The sequence below is a fragment of the Panthera leo genome, chromosome B4 (assembly GCF_018350215.1).
Source record: "Panthera leo isolate Ple1 chromosome B4, P.leo_Ple1_pat1.1, whole genome shotgun sequence".
In the NCBI taxonomy this organism is placed as follows: Eukaryota; Metazoa; Chordata; class Mammalia; order Carnivora; family Felidae; genus Panthera; species Panthera leo.
The window spans coordinates 123,247,614-123,265,461 of record NC_056685.1 but is presented as its reverse complement, the minus strand read 5'-3'; the positions used below and the strand labels follow the sequence as shown (position 1 = coordinate 123,265,461).

Genomic DNA, 17,848 nt, shown 5'->3' with positions numbered 1-17,848 from the left:
CCCCTGAGGCAACCCAAGCAGACGCGGTACGTACCTTCAGGAAGTTTGTCAGCGAGGGGAAGGACATCAGGACCTGCAACAGATTCCCACTGCACGAGAAGCCATCTCCCACGTAGCCAACCTTACAGGTGCAATTCACATCTGGAGGGCAGGGGTACACAGGGTCCCCCTCCGGTGAGGCAGGGGCCACGGTGGCTCCAGCTCACCCTTGGGGATTGGCTGGCGAGGCTGAGGGTTGCTCAGCGGCTACGTGGCCAGAATCGGAAGCGTAGCTGGGGTGGTTACCTTTCATCCGATAGCAGAAGACGTCCCACATTTCACTCTTGTTGTTTCTTGGTCCATAGTCTATAATTCCAACGACACCGGAGCCACAGTTCTGGGAGGAATAGGCTGTGGGGTAAGCAACCCGCCCGCTCTCCAGCCAGCCTGCAGAACACAGGTGGTACTTGGCCTGTGGGGGACACACGCGGCGGTGATCAGTGGGTCAGCTACAGTTGAGTGTTTGGTGTGAGGTCCTCTGCCTCATGTCTGATTCTCCCATCGGACTGTAAACTCCATGGAGCCAGGGCGATGGCTCATTTTGTCTATTGTACCCCTGTGCCTGGAACACAGTAGGTTCTCATTAAATTGTTCTTGATCAATTCATTGAATGGATGAAAGCGGTACTCTTTTTTTCTTAGAGGGACCCACGTCCTTCACACTCATTTCTCTTCTGTCCGTTCTTGAATTAAGATTTCCTATCAGTCATCTCCTACCTGGTTGTATCCGAGAGCTGGGGCAACCCCCTCTTATGACCTTCACAGCCCCTCCAGACATTTCGGAGAAACTCGGCTGTTTTGTGGGTTCGGGGAGCTCGTCGGCCTGTGGTTATTGATCTCTTTCTGGTTTTCAGCTGTGACACATGCGCTCCCAGTCTGTGCTTCTGCCTTGGTGGATGAATGTCATGGCAGAGAACAGACGTCTGGAGTAAGGGCTGCATCTGAGTACCGGGTCTGCCACCTCTTGGCTGGCTGACACCGGGCACATTACTTAACCTTTCAGGGTCTCGGTTGCCCTGTCTGTAAAATGGGAGGAGTGACACCTACTTCCAGGGATGCTGTATAGATGGATGGTATTGCCAACAAAGCACCTGCACAGCTCGAGCCACGTAGTACGTGCCCAGTGGACATGACACGTTGATAGTATTGCTCTAGGAGGACCCTGCATTCCCCTCCAAGAAGGCAACAGCCCAAGGCTCCCTCACGCTAAGAAGAGGCTGCACCCTGTCCCCTGTAGCCCCTGCCTGCATGGTACCCACGAACTGGGGACCACCTTCTGAGCGTAGGAGAGCTGGTTGTAGGTTGCCATGGTCGCGGCTTCGTTGGCACAGGCCTCTTTGGCTTTGTCAAAGGTCAACTTATACTGGCCCAGTGGGGAGCGTAGATGGAACACTCCAACGGTGGCGTCTAGAGAGGAAAAGAGAGGAATTGTCCAGGTCAGCCGCCTGGTGGACAGGACTTCCAGCAAAGAGCTCTCAAAGCCGAAGGCCAGCCATATCCCAGAGCCACTCCCCTTCCAGGGATGTCGAAACACAGCATTTAAAGTATCTATCTCTTTTCTGCAAACTGGTGCAGCCACTCTGGAAAACAGTATGGAAGTTCCTCCAAAAATTAAAATATGAACTACCCTATGACCCAGCAATTGCACTACTAAGTATTTATCCAAAGGATAGAAAATGCTGACTCAAAGGGGCACATGCACCCCGATGTTTATAGCAGCGCTATCAACGATAGCCTAATTATAAAAATAGCACGTTATTGTAGAAATTTGGGCAATACAGAAAAGTAAGAAAAGAAATAAACAAAAATCACCTATAATTTTACCCCCTAAAAATAATTTACTCCATGGCTAAATTTTGGTGTACTTCCCCTAAAGAATTTTTACTTTCTTTTGGTGACTTTTTATTTCGATATAATTTCATACTCTTCTAGTCTTTTTACCTCTGTGTTTACATGTCATATACATTACAAATGTGGTTGCATACTGCATATAGAGTTTTTAGAAGTCTTTTTTATTTTTATTTTTTTAAGTTTTTATTTATTTATTTTGAGAGAAAGAATGAGGAGAGGAGGGGTGGGGGGGGGGGCAGAGGATCCAAAGTGGGCTTTGTACTGACAGTAGAGAGCCCAAAGCAGGGCTTGAACTCACAGACTGTGAGATCATGACCTAAGGCAAAGTTGGAAGCTTAACCAACTGAGCCACCCAGGTGCCCCCAGAAATCTTTTTTTTTTTAAACTCAACATTAAATCATGATGATTTCCCCATATTATAAATTTTCTTGGGCAACATGATTTCCCCCTCAATACTTAAAATTTAGTAATTTTTGTGAACTTTACAGACATGAAAGTTTTTGCCAAGGACTCTATGTTTTTGATTGCCACTATGCCCTTAAAAAGGTTTTCTAGCCATTTCTCCCCTAAGACACTGAAAGATTTATCATGTTTACTGGCTGATATTTTAGCCAGACAAGGAATGCAGAGACCACAAGTAGTTCAAGAACCAAGTCACGTTTTTACACTGTCAAGTTCATTATCAAATGCCCAAAAAGGGCACTTTCTTCCCCCCAAAAAGAGCTGAGTTCAAGATCTTCTTTGACTCTAGCCTAGTAGCATGATCCACAGGCTACATGATCCTGTCAGCCTTGGGTCTGAAATGCAAGCACTTAACAGCATAACAGCTTGGGTAAGGATGGATAACCTTGTCTTCTAACTAAGACAACACAATTCTTAACAGTGCATTTGAGTGGACGTGTAACAGTATATTTGATCATCCTTTAGTGTTAGATATATGTTATTTATAATCTTTTATGATGTGAAATAATGCTGAGATGGTACGTTTATCTTTATTCCCTCTTTAGTTTGTTTCTGGAGGATGGGTTCCCTGAAATGGAGCTACCGAGTCTTGGCATGAATTTAAAACAATTTTTTTAGCTTTTTGTTAAGTTTATATTTATTTATTTTGAGGCAGGGGGAGGGGCAGAGAGAGAGAGAATCCCAAGCAGGCTCTGTGCTGTCAGCTCAGAGCCCAGCATGGGGCTCAAACTCATGAACCGTGAGAGCACAACCTGAGATGAAATCAAGGGCAGGACGCTTAACCGACAGAGCCACCCAGGCGCTGTAGAGCATGAATTATTTTAAGGCTCTCAGCACACACTGTCACATTGGTTGCCGCAAAGGCTGCACCGGTCTGCCCTCCTCTGACCCGGGAGAACGGGCACATCCTTCTGAGTGTGGGATGGCTCTGTAACTGTGCCACAGGGAAAGCTGGGGCCTTAGCCCAGTGCCATCCTGTCTTGCTAAGGGTAACCGCTCAGCTACAACAGAAGGTGGGTCCAATATGATACCTGGTCACTTAGTAACACCGCCAACACTTTCTTGGCATTCATGAGCCAGCAGAAGAGAAGAGCCCCCTGGAGAAGATGGATGAACTGAATAAGTTTCCACCTGTGATTGAGCCATGGAACAGGCAGGGCTGGCCGAATGGATCGTGTCCTCCAGAAACAAGCCAAGCACCTTCTAGACTTCCTACTTCTTGAGGCAAATGACCCACAGATCAATGTCCCGGTTCCAGCTGCTCGTTTTGGCCCCCATCCTAAACAGCAATTGCCTGTAGAATCTCTCTGCTTGGCAGTTTTACCTTGAACACAGAATGTCCCCAATGGAGCTTCCAAACTTTGTGCCATGTTCCCTCCCATCTGCTTTAACCCAACCACCATTGGGTTTGCTCTCTCGAGATCGAAGCCTTACGTGACTGACTTGTCCGCACTCTCTATGCCCACTGCGTGCCTGAGCTCACCCCTCTTCCCAGGCGAGACCCTGTTACCTTGAGGTCATTGCCTTGACAACTTTCAAGTCTCTGCCACAGTCCCAGGCCTCTATTAAGCTTCTCTGAAGACTCCCTCTCTCATCTTACCTAGAGATCTCTCCCATCCCTGACTATTCTTTGAAATATTGTGGTGAATATACATAACATAACAATGTGCTTTTTTGACCATTTTAAGTGTGTAATTCAGTGGTATTAAGTAGATCTACAATGTCATGCAATCATCGCCACTATCCATTTCTAGAATGTCTCCATCATTCCAACCAGAAACTCGGTCTGCATTAAATAATGACTCTCCACCCTCCTCCCTGCAGCCCCTCGTAACCTCTATTCTACTTTGTCTCTATGAATTTGCCCGTTATAAATACCTTATATATGTCCACAATATTTATCCTGTTGTGTCTCGTTTATTTCACATGGCATAATGTTTTCAACTTTCATTCATATCACAGCACATGCCGAAATTTCCTTCTGGATAATATCCCACTGTATGAATAGGCTACAGTGTGTTTATCCGTTCATTTGCTGATGGTCACTAAGGTTATGTCCATTTTTCGGGGAACATGGGAGTACAAACATCTGTTCGAGTCCCTGCTCTCAATTTTCCTCTATTCTTGCTCTCTCACTGCACTATCCATATGAGATAAACTGCTGTCTTCTGTTTTATTACTTGCCTTTCCTTGTCTTATTAATTTAAAAAATGTCCTCAGCTACATGGGCAATCTCCTTGCAAGGAGACAATATCATATATCCTATGTATTTCAGTTGCTTACACTTCTTCTATCTCATCCTCAAAAGGGATTTGAGGTGTCTTAGGATTTGATACATGTTTATGGACCACATGCTTGTGTCCCGCCCCCTGCCGCAAATTCATAGGTTGAAATCCTAACTCCTAATATGTTGATGTTAGGAGGTGGGGCCATTGGGAGGCAATTAAGTCGTGAGGGTAAAGCTCTTTTGTGTGGGATTATTGTGTGTGTGTGTGTGTGTGTGTGTGTGTGTGTGTGTGTGTGTTTAAAGTAATCTCTATGCCCAACATGGGGCTTAAACTCATGACCCTCAGATCAAGAGTCACATGCCCTCCTGACTGAGCCAGCCAGGCATCCTGGATTAGTGCCCTTATAAAAGGGACCCCAGAGAGCTTCCTTAGCCTTTATGCTGCATAAGGACACAAGAAGATAGCAGTCTGCAACCCAGAAGAGAGCCCTCCCTAGAACCTGACCATGCCGGCACCCTATTCTTGGACTTCCAGCCTCCAGAACTGTAAGAAATACATCTCTGTTGTTTATAAGCCATCCAGTCCATGGAACTTTGATGTAGCAGCCCGAATGCACTAAGACAGTACATAACGGGTGTTAAATCAGTAATTATTATTGAGCTATGGAAAAACTGCTTCACTAAAATGACCGTGTCTGTGAAACAAACCCAACCCAGTCAGAGACCTCCCATAAATCCTGATTGGCCAGAGCACATAACGTCCTGAGTTGCTTTCTGAACCACTGAAACCCTCCCTGCGCTGGCTCAGAACTACGTGTGTGGCTGGGTCCTTCGTGGATTTCCTCTGCTAGGTTTCAAGATGCCCTGTTGTCTGAACCTCTACACTTCCTGCTTGGCTTTTTTACTTGACTGCGTGTGGTGATTCTTTCATTACACCTGTGAGCTTATTACAAGCCATTCAAATCATCCTTGGAAGAGAATGCCGTAAATGCCAATCGATGTGTATTATCAAAACAACTGCTAAGAAATTGTATCTTCGTGTGGCAGGGGCTTCCTCTCTGTTGTTAAACCCTAAACTATGCTCCTTAGATTCAATTTCGATCAATGGTTGCTAAGCAACTTGGGGAAAGGGCGCATCAGGAAAAGTCAGGACAGATGACCTTTGTGCTCCATCCAGGTTCTAAGGCTCAGGGTCCAGATCTGAGTTTATTCCACTCCTCCGCTACGGAAGCCGGCTACCTCCTTGGGCACTGGGTCCTGGGCAATGCCTGGGCTGTTTGGCCGTGGTTTTTCATTGTGTTCCCCTTTGCTTTTGCACAAGTCCCTCCCCCAAGCCTGACAGAGACTAGGGTGCTTTGAGGGGCGCCTGGGTGGCTCAGTCGGTTAAGCGTATGACTCTTGATCTCATGGTTTGTGAGTTCGAGCCCCACGTCGGGCTCTGCACTGAGGGCATGGAGCCCGCGTGGGATTCTGTCTCTCCTTCTGGTTGCCCCTCCCCCGCCAGTGCCCTCGCTCTCCAACAAATAAACATTGAAAACCTTCCCTGAGCCTGACAGAGACCAGGGCGCTTTGGGCCAGCAGCCCCGGCCGCACTGACCTTGGAAGTGGAGGTCGGTGCAGCTGGCAGCGGCATGGCACAGCCCGTTGTCCTGCAAACAGCGGTCCACCGGCAGCCGCTCCGGCTCGCAGTCCAGCCCGTCTCCCACGTAATGACTCTTGCACTCACACCTGTGCTTGCCCTGTGGGGACAGCGGAAAAGATGAGACGCCCCTCTTCTAGGACCCCGGGACCCCTCCACGCTCTGCGGGCCACCATCCGGCACAGGAGATGCTCAGCAGCACCAGGAAAATGCCTCTCCTGTCCAGCGGGAACAAGGTAACGGCCACGTCTCAGGTCCGCACAGGCTCATGAGGAAATGTCATAGCTGAAATGTCACCTCCTCCGAGAGAGCGTCCCTGGCGCATTAAATAAAGCAGCTGTCCCAGCCCTCTCCGGCACACCGGCCCAGTTTATGTGCTGCCCCACTCTTGGTGCTTTCTGAAAGTATCTCGTGCATTTGTCTCTGCACTGGGCATGACCCCCTCCCTCCACCCCTGCATAAGCTTTTTCTTGCTACGTCCCGGCACCTGCGACGGCAGACAGTAAGTGCCTGGTGACCACTTGCTGAATCAGTGAATGATCTCATTTAATCCCCATGACAATTCTGTGAGGGCTGTATTATTATTAGGCTCACTTAGCAAATGAGGAAACTGACACTCGGAGAAAGTAAGTAGCCAGCCCCGGGCCACAGAGTGTTAAGTCTGGGAGCTAAGGCTCAGGGAGGGACTCCAAGTTCAATAACGGACTTTATTGTCCACCATCTTCTCTTGCCAATGGATAAACAGGGCACCAGGGCACGGATTCCACCCTCCATATACATTTAAATTTATTTATTTTGTGTGTGTGTGTGTGTGTGTGTGTGTGTGAGAGAGAGAGAGAGAGAGAGAGAGAGCGAGCAAGCATGCATGCAGGGGGAAGGACAAAGAGAGAGAGAGAGAATTCTAAGCAGGCTCTGCGCTGACACAGTGCAGAATCCAATGTGGGCCTTGAACTCACAAACTGTGGGATCATGACCTGAGCTGAAATCAAGAGTCAGACGCCCAACCGGCTGAGCCACCCAGGCGCCCCCGATTCCACTCTAAAAAGCCTTGGGTGAGGGCGCGAACCTGCACTTTTCCTGCCACTTCTCACCAACATTTTTTGTTTTAATAAACTTTTAATTTTGGATAGTTTTAAATTTATAGAAAAGTTGCAAAGATAGCAGAAAGAGTTGCCATATACTCTTCACCAGGTTCCCCTACCTTGCCTTCTTAGATAACCATAGCACATTGATCAAAACTAAGAAGTTAACAGTGGCACATTGCTATTAACTAAACAATAGGCTTTATGTGGATTTCACCAGTTTCCCCCTAATGTCCTCTTTCTGCTTAGAATGCCACTTTGCATTTAGCCTGCAGACCTAGCAACACACGCACTGAGGCGGGAAGGAAGTTGAGGAAGAGGCCGAACATTAAGTGAGGTGAAGCCAGGCTGAACAAGGTGCAGAAGGGCTCCCATCCTGGGGGCGGGGGGTGGGGAGGGACGAGAGACTCACCGGGCCGGTCATCTTGCAGGTGGCATGCTCATGACACCCTCCGTTGAGGCCGTCGGCGCAGGGGTCTATCTCTATGCAGCTGCGGCCGTCCCCCTTGTAGCCCTTCTGACAGCTGCAGGAGACCCTCGTGCCCTTCTGGGAACACTTGGCGACCTTGGCACAGCCCCCATTGTTCTGTTTGCAGAAATCCACAACTGCAGGAGCAGAGGGGAGACAGCTCATTTAAGCACTGTCTGTGCAAGGTGGGCTTCAGATGGGGGCATGGGCAGCCCTGGGATCAGTGGTGTTGGGATATAAATGGTCCCCGACATATTGGGGCCTTCTTTCCCCATGCCCAGCGGCCTCTGTGCTAGCCTTTGCAAACACTGGTATCCCGTGGCTGATACCCTCAAAGACCAGGCCTGATGATATCTGCCTACCTCTGGCCCCTTTGTCATATACCTCTAGGCTCCATTTTGGTAGTAGTTTTAATGTTAGGACAGTTTGTGTGTGTGTGTGTGTGTGTGTATGCGTGTGCAGAGTTAGTGCACTCTTGAGTACTTTGTGAGATGGACATCATTACCCCTATTCTACAGATGAACAAACTGAAACACAGAGAATTTAACTGATCTGACAAAGGCAAAACAGTGGTAACGTGGTAGGGCTGGGATTTAAACCCAGGTTGGTCTGGCCCCAAAGTCCATGCATTCCCCACTGTGTTGTGCTACCCGTTAGGACCTTTGTTTTCACCATCTCCCAAATTTCAACCCAATACTAGATTTAAAGGGTAGCTGGAAAGCCATCTGATTTCTCTTGCCTGGCTTTTTGCCTGGAGTCGTGGCAGCCACTTGAGACTTTGAAAGAATAAACATGAGGACAAAAGGCCTTCTCCGAGGATAGCAGAGTAGAAAGACTGAACCTGGGTCTTTGGTGCCATCGTTGAGTGACCCACTTCCTGGCTGCCTTGTAGCAGACTACAAAATAGCAGGTATAGCAAGAGCTCATTTCTGTAAAGCAAGTATCTCTATTTGAATATTTACTCATGAAAGAAGTTAGAAAGTACATGGGGCTGACACTAGTAGGTTTCTCCCAATGTCTATAGTCTCCTTTTTCTACAGCAGTGGAGTTTTAGCTGGGCTCATGGCTGCCCAACTGAAGACTACATTTCCCAGGCTCCTTTGCAGCTAGGTCTGCCGGATGATGAGGTTCCAGCCAATGCTATGGGAATAGACAAAATTTTTAGCAACTTCTAGGTGCATCCTTAAAGGGAAAGAAGTTTGCCTCCTTCCTCTCCTTCTCCATCCTGCTGCCTGGGATGTGCTGATGGTACTGACCCTCTCAGGCCAGGCAAGTGAACGATGGCAGAGCAATAAGATAGAAGGAGTCGGGCTCCCAGATGTCCTTTCAGACCTACGTTAGCTCTGGATGCCTCCATTCAAACTATTATATGAGATAAAAATAAACATCTAAACATCTGCCTCGTGTATACCACTGTTCCTTTGGGTCTCCGTGTGGGTGGAGCTGTATCTTAACTACTAAATACAGACATTGCCAAATTCAGAGTGGTTCTCTCCAAGTGATGAGTGTAACTACTAAAAAAAATTTTTTTTTGAATTTTGAGGGGTGGGGTAGGGGCAGAGAGAGAAGGAGACACAGAATCCAAAGCAGGCTCCAGGCTCTGAGCTGTCAGCACGGAACGCGACACGGGGCACACATCCACAAATCATGAGATCATGACCTGAGCCAAAGTCAGAAGCTTAACCACCTGAGCCACACACGCAGGTGCCCCAGTAAATGTTTTTTTGGTTTTTTTAGTATTGTGATGTAATTTCTGAATTTTTTTAAAAGTCCAGATTTGTGGAGTTACAAAAACACTATAAAGTAAAGTGCCTCACTTTGAGTCTGTGCAGCGATTTCAAAACAGTGACCTGGGAGGTCGGCAGGTCAAGCATGAGTAAACCCACTAAGGAAACTGAGTCGCAGAGAGGGTAGGTATGGGCAAAATGGCCCAGGCAGGAGTGGAAGGGTCAGGAGGAAGTCCGGGCACTCAGACCATGTCCCGCTCCGCTCCCGCACTGCCCTGCTGTTTCGCACACGCGGACAGGACTCACCTGTGCATGTTATTCCGTCCCCTTCGTAGCTCAGGTTACACTCACACGTGTTGTTCTCCTTGCAGGTGGCATCAGCTGAACAAGGAGGCATGCACACTGGGGGCAAAACTGTAAATAAAGAGGTCCCTGTTCATCACGTGCCTGTGGTGGGAAGACGTGGGACCCTCTAAGACTCGCTCTCCAGCCTGTCACTGAGTTTCAAAAGTGCCCCCTCACAGTGGGAGCACAGGGTGATTTGCAAAGGTTCCTCGCAGCCTGCGGATTCTGAGACTCCAGATTTGCTCCTTAATATTAAGACATTAACCCTGAAATGTTACTCAGATTAAAATGTAATATGTCACCTTTATGGGCAACCAGCTACAGCTTTATACCTCAACAAGGATGAATTTGGCAGAGTAGCTCTTTGGCCCTAAGGGCACAGGGATCCAGAAGGAGATGGTTAAATCAGAGGAGAAATTCCATGGCTTTCTGAGGGCACCACTAAGCTTGGGAGAATTCCAGAGCTTTGGTGCATGAATAGGACTGCAGTGTCAACAGGTAGCAGGAAGCCATGGGGTGGTCAGGGGAGGGGGCAAGGTGGAGGAAGCTGAGCTAGGGGATTCTGGAACCTCAGGTTGCTTAAACCCATAGGAAGAACTTAGTCGTGCCCTTCTGCCCCCTGCGATTCACAGTGGAGGATTCACCCTTCACATCTCGGGCCTTCAAACAGAACACAGGGCTCTGGGTGGACGGGAGGACCTTCCACCAGAACACAGGGCTCAGAATGGACTGGAGGCCGCAGAACTCTGGCCGCTCACGATCCCAAGGGAGCATGATTACAAGGGGCCACAATCCTAAGGACCATGATCCTGAGAGGCCATGATCCCAAGGGGCCACGATCCTAAGCACCATGATCCTGAGGGACTACAGTCCTAAGGACCATGATCCCGAGAGGCCATGATCCCAAGGGGCCATGATCCTAAGGACCATGATCCTGAGGGACCACAGTCCTAAGGACCATGATCCCAAGAGGCCATGATCCCAAGGGGTCACGATCCTGAGGGACCACTCCTGCCCAGTCCTGTATTATTTGCTCGAGGTGGGCCCTTCCATGGTTGCAAAGGACTGCATGCTGGTTTCGTGGGTTTGAGTTAAATCCATTCACCCAATTTTCCTACAAGTCCCCAAACCTCCCGAGGCCCAGGGCCACATATCCAAATCATCTTTTCCTTGTGGAAAGGGAAACACCTGCTCTGTTTTCTTTAGGTGTCACTCAGACCCCCAACATCAGTTGGATGCTCTCAGAGGGGCCGCTGCAGCACGGTGCTGCCGCCAGCTGACCACTCCCATGACAGACCTGTCTGAGTGTCGCAGAAGCGCCCCGTCCACCCCGTTTCGCACAGGCACTGCCCGGAGCCCGCGGTGCCATCGTCACACTGTCCGTGGTCTGAGCAGCCACAGGCTGTAAAGCAAATTGGAACGTGGTCAGTAATCAGTGATCAGGCATTGAAATCCAATCGGCCAGCTCTCTGACCACCCGTTGGCTGTGCTGTCTGTGTGGGGGGCACCATTCCTTCAAACGCTGCACAAATAATATATTCGGTGGCTATCATGGGACAGACATGACTCGGCAATGAGGTTACAGTGAGAAACAGAAGACATAAGGTTCCTGTTCTCAGGGGCTTACAGTCCAGGAGTAACTGGCTTTGAACATGTAATTACAAACACGGTGAGTGTTATAAGCACAGAAGCAGAGGGTGTCATGGGGTTTGTAACTGAAGACAAGGGGGAGAGAACCTCATCGGGGGCCTCCTCACAGAGAAATCCATTGACAGTGAGATCCTCAAGGTATGGATCAGTTCTTCCCCTTCTTGCCACCTTGATGGAGGACGATCATCCCAGCCCAGGGCACCACCGGGCCACCTAGACTGTTGCATTCAGTTCCCTGGTGTCGGCCCTGCTTCTGCTCTTGCTCTCCTACGGCATATTCTCAGGGCAGCGGAAGTAACACTTCCAATGTGCTCATGAACCCCTTCCCCTCACCGCTCCCCCCACCACTCACAGTCCTTCACTTAGAAGAGATGTTGTCTATTCTAAGGGCTGTCTCTGGCCGAGAAGCGCTTATGTTACCTGGCCGCTGGTGACCTTCAGATTTCATTTCCTTCCTCTCTTTCTCTTCTTTGCCCACTCTGCTCAGCCACCCTGGCTTCTTTGCTGTTCCTTTCATGCCAGGCCCACTTCTGCCTCAGGACCTTTGTGTTTGTTCATTTCTCTTCTAGGAAATCCATTCCTCTAGTCTGCACCATACCATACAGCAGCCCTTGCCACAAGCGGCTATTTAAATTTAAATTAATTAAAATTTTAAAAAAATCACTTCCTTAGTCACACATTTTGAGCGCTCAGTGGCCACACATAGCTACTGGCTTCCATTCCTGATAATAGAGCTACAGAACATTTCCAGCATGATGGAAAATTCCTTTGGACTGGGCTGTTGTTGGATGTCCCTACACCGGCCCCTCACTTCTTTGAGGTTTCTCCTCAAATATTCCTGGTGTGAGATGTCTTTTAAAACAGTGCCTCCTTTCCTTCTCCATCCCCATCACCTGCTTCTTTTTCTATCTTTATAACTATCTTTGTTTCTGCAGTTTTAATCTGTTTCCTCCCTTTGAGTGTACGTTCCTTGAGAGCCGGAATTTGGCCCCCTTCCAACACCACTGCATCCCTACAACTTAGGACAATTCCAGGCTTCTGAGAAAGTCACTTGGCCTCTTTGTGCCTCAGTTTCCTCATCTGGTAAGTAGGGATCGTAACAGTACTACCACAAAGGGTAGTTGTGAGGATTAAGCAGTAAAACACACCTGCCTTTGTGCGTAGGAGGTGCTCTAGAAACATTAGCTACCAATATTAATAAGGACTCTAAATTCATGTTGGTTGAATGAATGAATGAATGTTGTTCAGCCACAGCTTGTCATGATGGCTGCAGGGATGTGGATTTCACTTCTGGAGGTGAGGCTCTTTCCATGGATGGAAACCGGGAGACATCCAGGGAGGGAAAAGCATGTGAAGGCAGGCAGATGGGAGGTGGGTGGACGGGGAGAGAGGGGAAGAGGGATGTTTCTGGGCCTGGCAGGTGGCGTGGACGAGGACAGGGAACACAGCGGCCGAACAACAGGCAGGGGGAGTGGGAGCCACGAACGTACGCTGACAGTCAGGCCCGAATCTCCCGGGCAGGCACAGCTCACACGCCGTCCCGTTGAAGCCGGTGTGGCATTTACACTCTCCTATGCCCGAGTACTGATCGAGGCAGACCCCCCGGTTATTACAAGGGGCATCCGCTCCTCCAGGGCAGGCTGGAAGAAATGAAATGGCAGTGACTCGACAGCTCCCCAGGCCCAGAACCGCTCGGCACCTTAGTAAATGTGCTGCTGACCTGCCCTCAGCTGCGGGGCTGATATCCACTGGCCCAGGAAGACCGTGGCCCCGGGGACTCACCCACATAGTGTCACCGGTATTTGGGGCAAGCCAGTGGCCTCTGGAACATGAATTTAAGTGTATCTGATAGCATTCTACCGAGGCAGAGCGATATGCTGAACCAGGCACTGTATTTAGGGGTTAGGAGCTCTGGATTTGAGTAGATCTGGGCTGAATTTGTCTGAGCTTCAGTTCTCTTAGCTCCATATGGTGATGATGGTGACGACACGGTGCCCACTTGATCTGTCTCACATTGTGACTGAAGATCAAGTAAGTTCCTGTAACCGAGAGTGCTTTAAAAAACATAAGGCACCGAACAAGTGGAAGGGGTGACACTGGTTTTTGTGAAAAGCGCACACTTAAGTGATGGAGTGTAGACGGACACTGGGTGACTGCGTGTACACCCTGCCCAGGATTTTCTCAACCGGACCACAGTGAATGGAGTATCCATGGTGGTTGAAACCATGGCTTCGGGAGACACTCTGTGGGACCTTGGGCTTGCTGCTTATCCTCTCTCTGCCTCTATTTTCTCATCTGTAAAATGGACATAATGATGGCATCTACTTCTTAGAAGTCATTGCCAGGTTTAAATCTTTTTTTTTTTTAAATGTTTATTTATTTTGAGAGCGAGAGTGTGAGCAGTGGACGGGCAGAGAGAGGAGAGAGAGAGAGAGAATCCTAAGCAGGCTCTGACAGCACAGAGCCTGATGGGGGGCTTGATCTCACGGTTCAAGAGATCCTGAACCGAAATAAAGTGTTGGACGCTGAACTAAGCCACCCCAGGCGCCCCTTGTCACCAGGTTTAAGTGTATTGCCATATATGGGAAGTAGCACTCAATAAATGTGCTTAATTAAAACAATGTGTGGCAGATGGGAAGGGCTTTTCGTTATTCAGCTATTGTTGATGTATAACTGGCTAGAAGTTCTGTCTATGTAGAGATTTCAGGATGGGCCAAAGTGTTCTTTGGCAAGGAGCCCTTTCCTGGCGAGGTAAGAGAGGGAGGTTCACCCCATAACAGGGAATAATGGCATCCGAAACATCATGGTCACACAGCACAGCACTGTGCCAAGGTAGAATTCTCCTCGATGCATTTAAACTCATGTGCTAATCAGTATCATGGGCTAGCTTCAGAAATGAAATGTGCGGTTTCCAGCAGCCTGGAAAATGTCTTCTGATGACAATCTACACACAGTAGAGTCTCAACTCTGTAAGAAACAGAATATGACAAAAGGAAAAAGGAGAAGGAAAGCTACCCAGCTCTTTAGAATGACTGCTTTTGGATCTTTTCTTAGAGGAGGTATGAAGAGCCATGCATTCGACCCCGCCCCCCGCAATGTCTGTGCTTTCACAATGCCGCGCAGTGATGGGACAATCAGGATCCCGAGGTGGTAAGAGGCGCCCTCACCCTGACAGTCTCGCCCGAAGTAGCCCTTGCAGCACCTGGGGAGCCGAACCACCATGACGCACTGCTCCCGGCAGCCTTCCACGTACCCTCTCAAGGACAGGTAGTATCGACACTTCTGCTTCACTCCCTAGAGGAAGAAAGTGATCCAACCCTCCGCCTTCCACCGCCCAGACTTGGGCTCTTTGGCTCTAGTCCGCCCCCAGTGGAGGAACCTGGGTACTGCCCAAATTGAAAATGGGACTCAATGGCCCGAGCCCTTTACAAAGGAATTCTTTGCTTAGGGGGATAGATAGGCAGATGGGTGGGGGAGGGGACAGAGCTAGAGTCCACAGAAAGATTTCTCCCCAGGTTTAAGAGGAAGGACTTGTTGACCCTTAGAGCTGCAGAAGTTTGAGGTTTCTTGGAAAGAGAGTGGGGTAGAGGTAGCTTTCCATCATGCGTGGGGTCTGTGGCAAGGCTCCCAAATCATCAGCAGGGAAGGGATGAGTTACATTTTGTTTTGCAGGGGTGTTTTTGTTAGGGGTTTTACCAGTAGAGGAGAGAGAAATTGGCTTTGGAATAAGTGAAAAAAATAAAATAAAATAAAAGCAATATTTAGTGAGTGCTTACTATGTGCCAGGCTCTGTACCCACATTTAAAATTTTACTTTTCCTAATAACCACACACAGAATTGTTATTTGCTACATTTTATGGAGGCAAAACCATATAGATCATGTAACTTGCCAAAGATTGCCCACTGAAATTGTATCCCATAGCCATGGACTCCAAATTTCATTGGCTTAACCATTACTCTTGCATTGCTTTCTGGACCCTTATCCTAGCTTTGCTCCTTACTAGCTGTGTGGCCTTGGCCTAATTGCTTACCCTTTCTGAGATTCTTTTTTTTTTTTTTTTTTTTTCATATGTGGAGGTAGTAATAGCTTCCTATGAATGTTACAAGGAGGAATGGGGTAATGGATAAATAAAGGGAACAACACAGAGCCAGGGACAGGAATAGCACTCAAAATGCAACTATTATTTTTATAACTATCATTATCTTGGAAAGTCCCTTCTAAGTCTACAATCCCATGGTTTTTCTAGACAGTTCCTAGAAGGTAGGTACTGGGTTGAAAAGTTGCCTGGGCTAAGAATGTTCATCTCAGCTAGGTTAAGAATGCCTGGTTGTGAAAGAATGTTGTAAATTACAGTTATGCAACATACCCAGAGATGCACACACACGCACACTTACTCACGCCTCCCAGAAGATTGGGGTCTAATCATGGAACAAACATACTGCTCTCCAAACGTTGTCACTGCATTCGTAATTACCTTTGATTTACTCCACCTCGGGCAGCTGGGGGTATTGTCACAACTCCAACAATCTCCCTAGTATGCAAGAAAAGAAACGCTTAAACATCAAGAATATTGGTAAACACAAGGATATGCCCCTGGTTAATATTTTGACGGGTCGATGAAGAACTTAATCTTGATTAAGATTCTGGCTGTGGTCAAGAATGCAAAAGCAAACACACTGCCAGTTTGCCATGGAGAATTCTGAAGGTCTGTCTTGGCGCTCGGCTCCTTGGCTTATTTCTTTGAGGTGAAAAGTTCCCTGCTAGACAGAGCTGGCCCAGGGCGCTGCCATACAGGCATCTGGTAGACTGGTCCCGGAAGCATGCACACAAACACCACTTTCATTATAAACTAGGTGTGATACTTTCGGCCAGTCACGCATTTCGATCCTTAGGTTTCTGATCTACAAAATAGAATGATTCTTGCTGTCTGATCTTCAGGGGATCGGGGACGGAAAATATTAACTGCAAAAATGTGTGCGAATATACTTTGGGAAGTTAGGAAGGCCACAACCCCTACAGCAGAAAGGGCAGCTGGGTTTTCATCGCCTACTTTGGTATCGGACTGGTGCCTGAATAATTTGGGATATTTATTGAATCCCTACAAGTTGCCAGGTACCAAAGCCAACCGGTCACAGACTTTGCCACATAGGACGCTTCACCTCTTTGAGACTCAGTTCCCAAATCCACATCATAGAGTTGTTAACCAGCAACTCCTGTTATTGGATTATTTTAGGAGTAACATCAGCATTGAGCCAAATGGCTGGCTCAGATCTAGTACTCCATAAATGATACATGATGGATGAATGAGTGTAAAATCTTAAAATGCCTCCTACAACCAGGGCCCAGGATAGAGATTGAATCACCACTGTTAAAAGAATGAATGAATAAAATAAATGGAGGTGTGGCACAAAAATGGCAACTTTTTGTGAAAATGGAAATTTTTTGAACAAAAATGGTTCAACCTAGGTTGAATAATATAATACTAAGTTGAACCATATGAAGTTGCCATTTTTTGTAGTCAGACCCTATAAATAGGGCAATTTTATATGGTCTCATCTGGCAGAATTGCAAAAAAAAAAAAAACAACAATGTTTGTTGAATGAATACGTGAATGACTGGATAGGTGGGTTTGACAATGAATAGCTTGTTGCAGAATAACTGGAACCCAGTTGGTACCCCACAACTATTTCCTTAATGACAAGGGAATGGATGGATGGGTAGGTTGGTGGATAAATGGGAATGTGCAAGGCCTGGATAGAGCCACGTAGATGCCTATTGATTCTGGCTCTCAAGAGCACCATCATTTGGCCCTCAGATCTCATGGGTCCTGGGCTTCCTTGAGGACCAACCCTCTGTGGTTTCATGGCAGAGTCCATGATAGATCATGAGGGCCGAACCCCAAGTGTCTCCTACTATAGCACTGATTTTAGGACTGACCGAAAAATTGTATGCGGCAAAAGTGTCACAGTGGCCCCCCAGGGTGGGATCAATCAGTAGACAGTCAATGCCGTAGGCCACACCCAGGTCAAACAAGAGTTCCCGTTGTACAATTCTGCATGTTTGGTCATTCAGGAAGAGCTCACCCTGCGAGGGAGGGAGAGAGGGAGAAAGAGAGAACAGTCAACAATCTTTCTCAGACTTCTCTTCTACCTAGGTTATATCAAGTGGTCAGCATTTGCAAGGCTCAGAAAGAACTAAATATGTATATGTGTGTGTGTGTGTGTGTGTGTGTGTGTGTGTGTGTGTATGCTATATATAAATATATATATATGGTATATATGCATATATGTGTCAAACACTCAGCATGTACTATGTGCCGAGTAATATTCTGTGTGCTTTACCTGTTCAAATTCTTCT

At 47.8% G+C, this 17,848-nt stretch overlaps 1 protein-coding gene across 1 annotated transcript in view; it reads right to left on the bottom strand.

Moving 5' to 3' along the window:
* The window catches only part of STAB2 (stabilin 2), a 164,138-nt gene that overhangs the window by 11,372 nt on the left and 134,918 nt on the right, over positions 1-17,848 (bottom strand). Inside the window, exons 53-63 of the mRNA XM_042947554.1 lie at positions 17,429-17,575; positions 15,966-16,022; positions 14,658-14,784; positions 12,981-13,130; positions 11,138-11,242; positions 9,802-9,909; positions 7,712-7,905; positions 6,176-6,317; positions 1,312-1,445; positions 286-451; positions 35-141 (exon numbers count right to left, since the gene is read on the bottom strand). Of these exons, the coding sequence (XP_042803488.1) occupies positions 35-141; positions 286-451; positions 1,312-1,445; positions 6,176-6,317; positions 7,712-7,905; positions 9,802-9,909; positions 11,138-11,242; positions 12,981-13,130; positions 14,658-14,784; positions 15,966-16,022; positions 17,429-17,575 (1,437 nt within the window). The remainder of the gene's footprint in view (positions 1-34; positions 142-285; positions 452-1,311; positions 1,446-6,175; positions 6,318-7,711; positions 7,906-9,801; positions 9,910-11,137; positions 11,243-12,980; positions 13,131-14,657; positions 14,785-15,965; positions 16,023-17,428; positions 17,576-17,848) is intronic.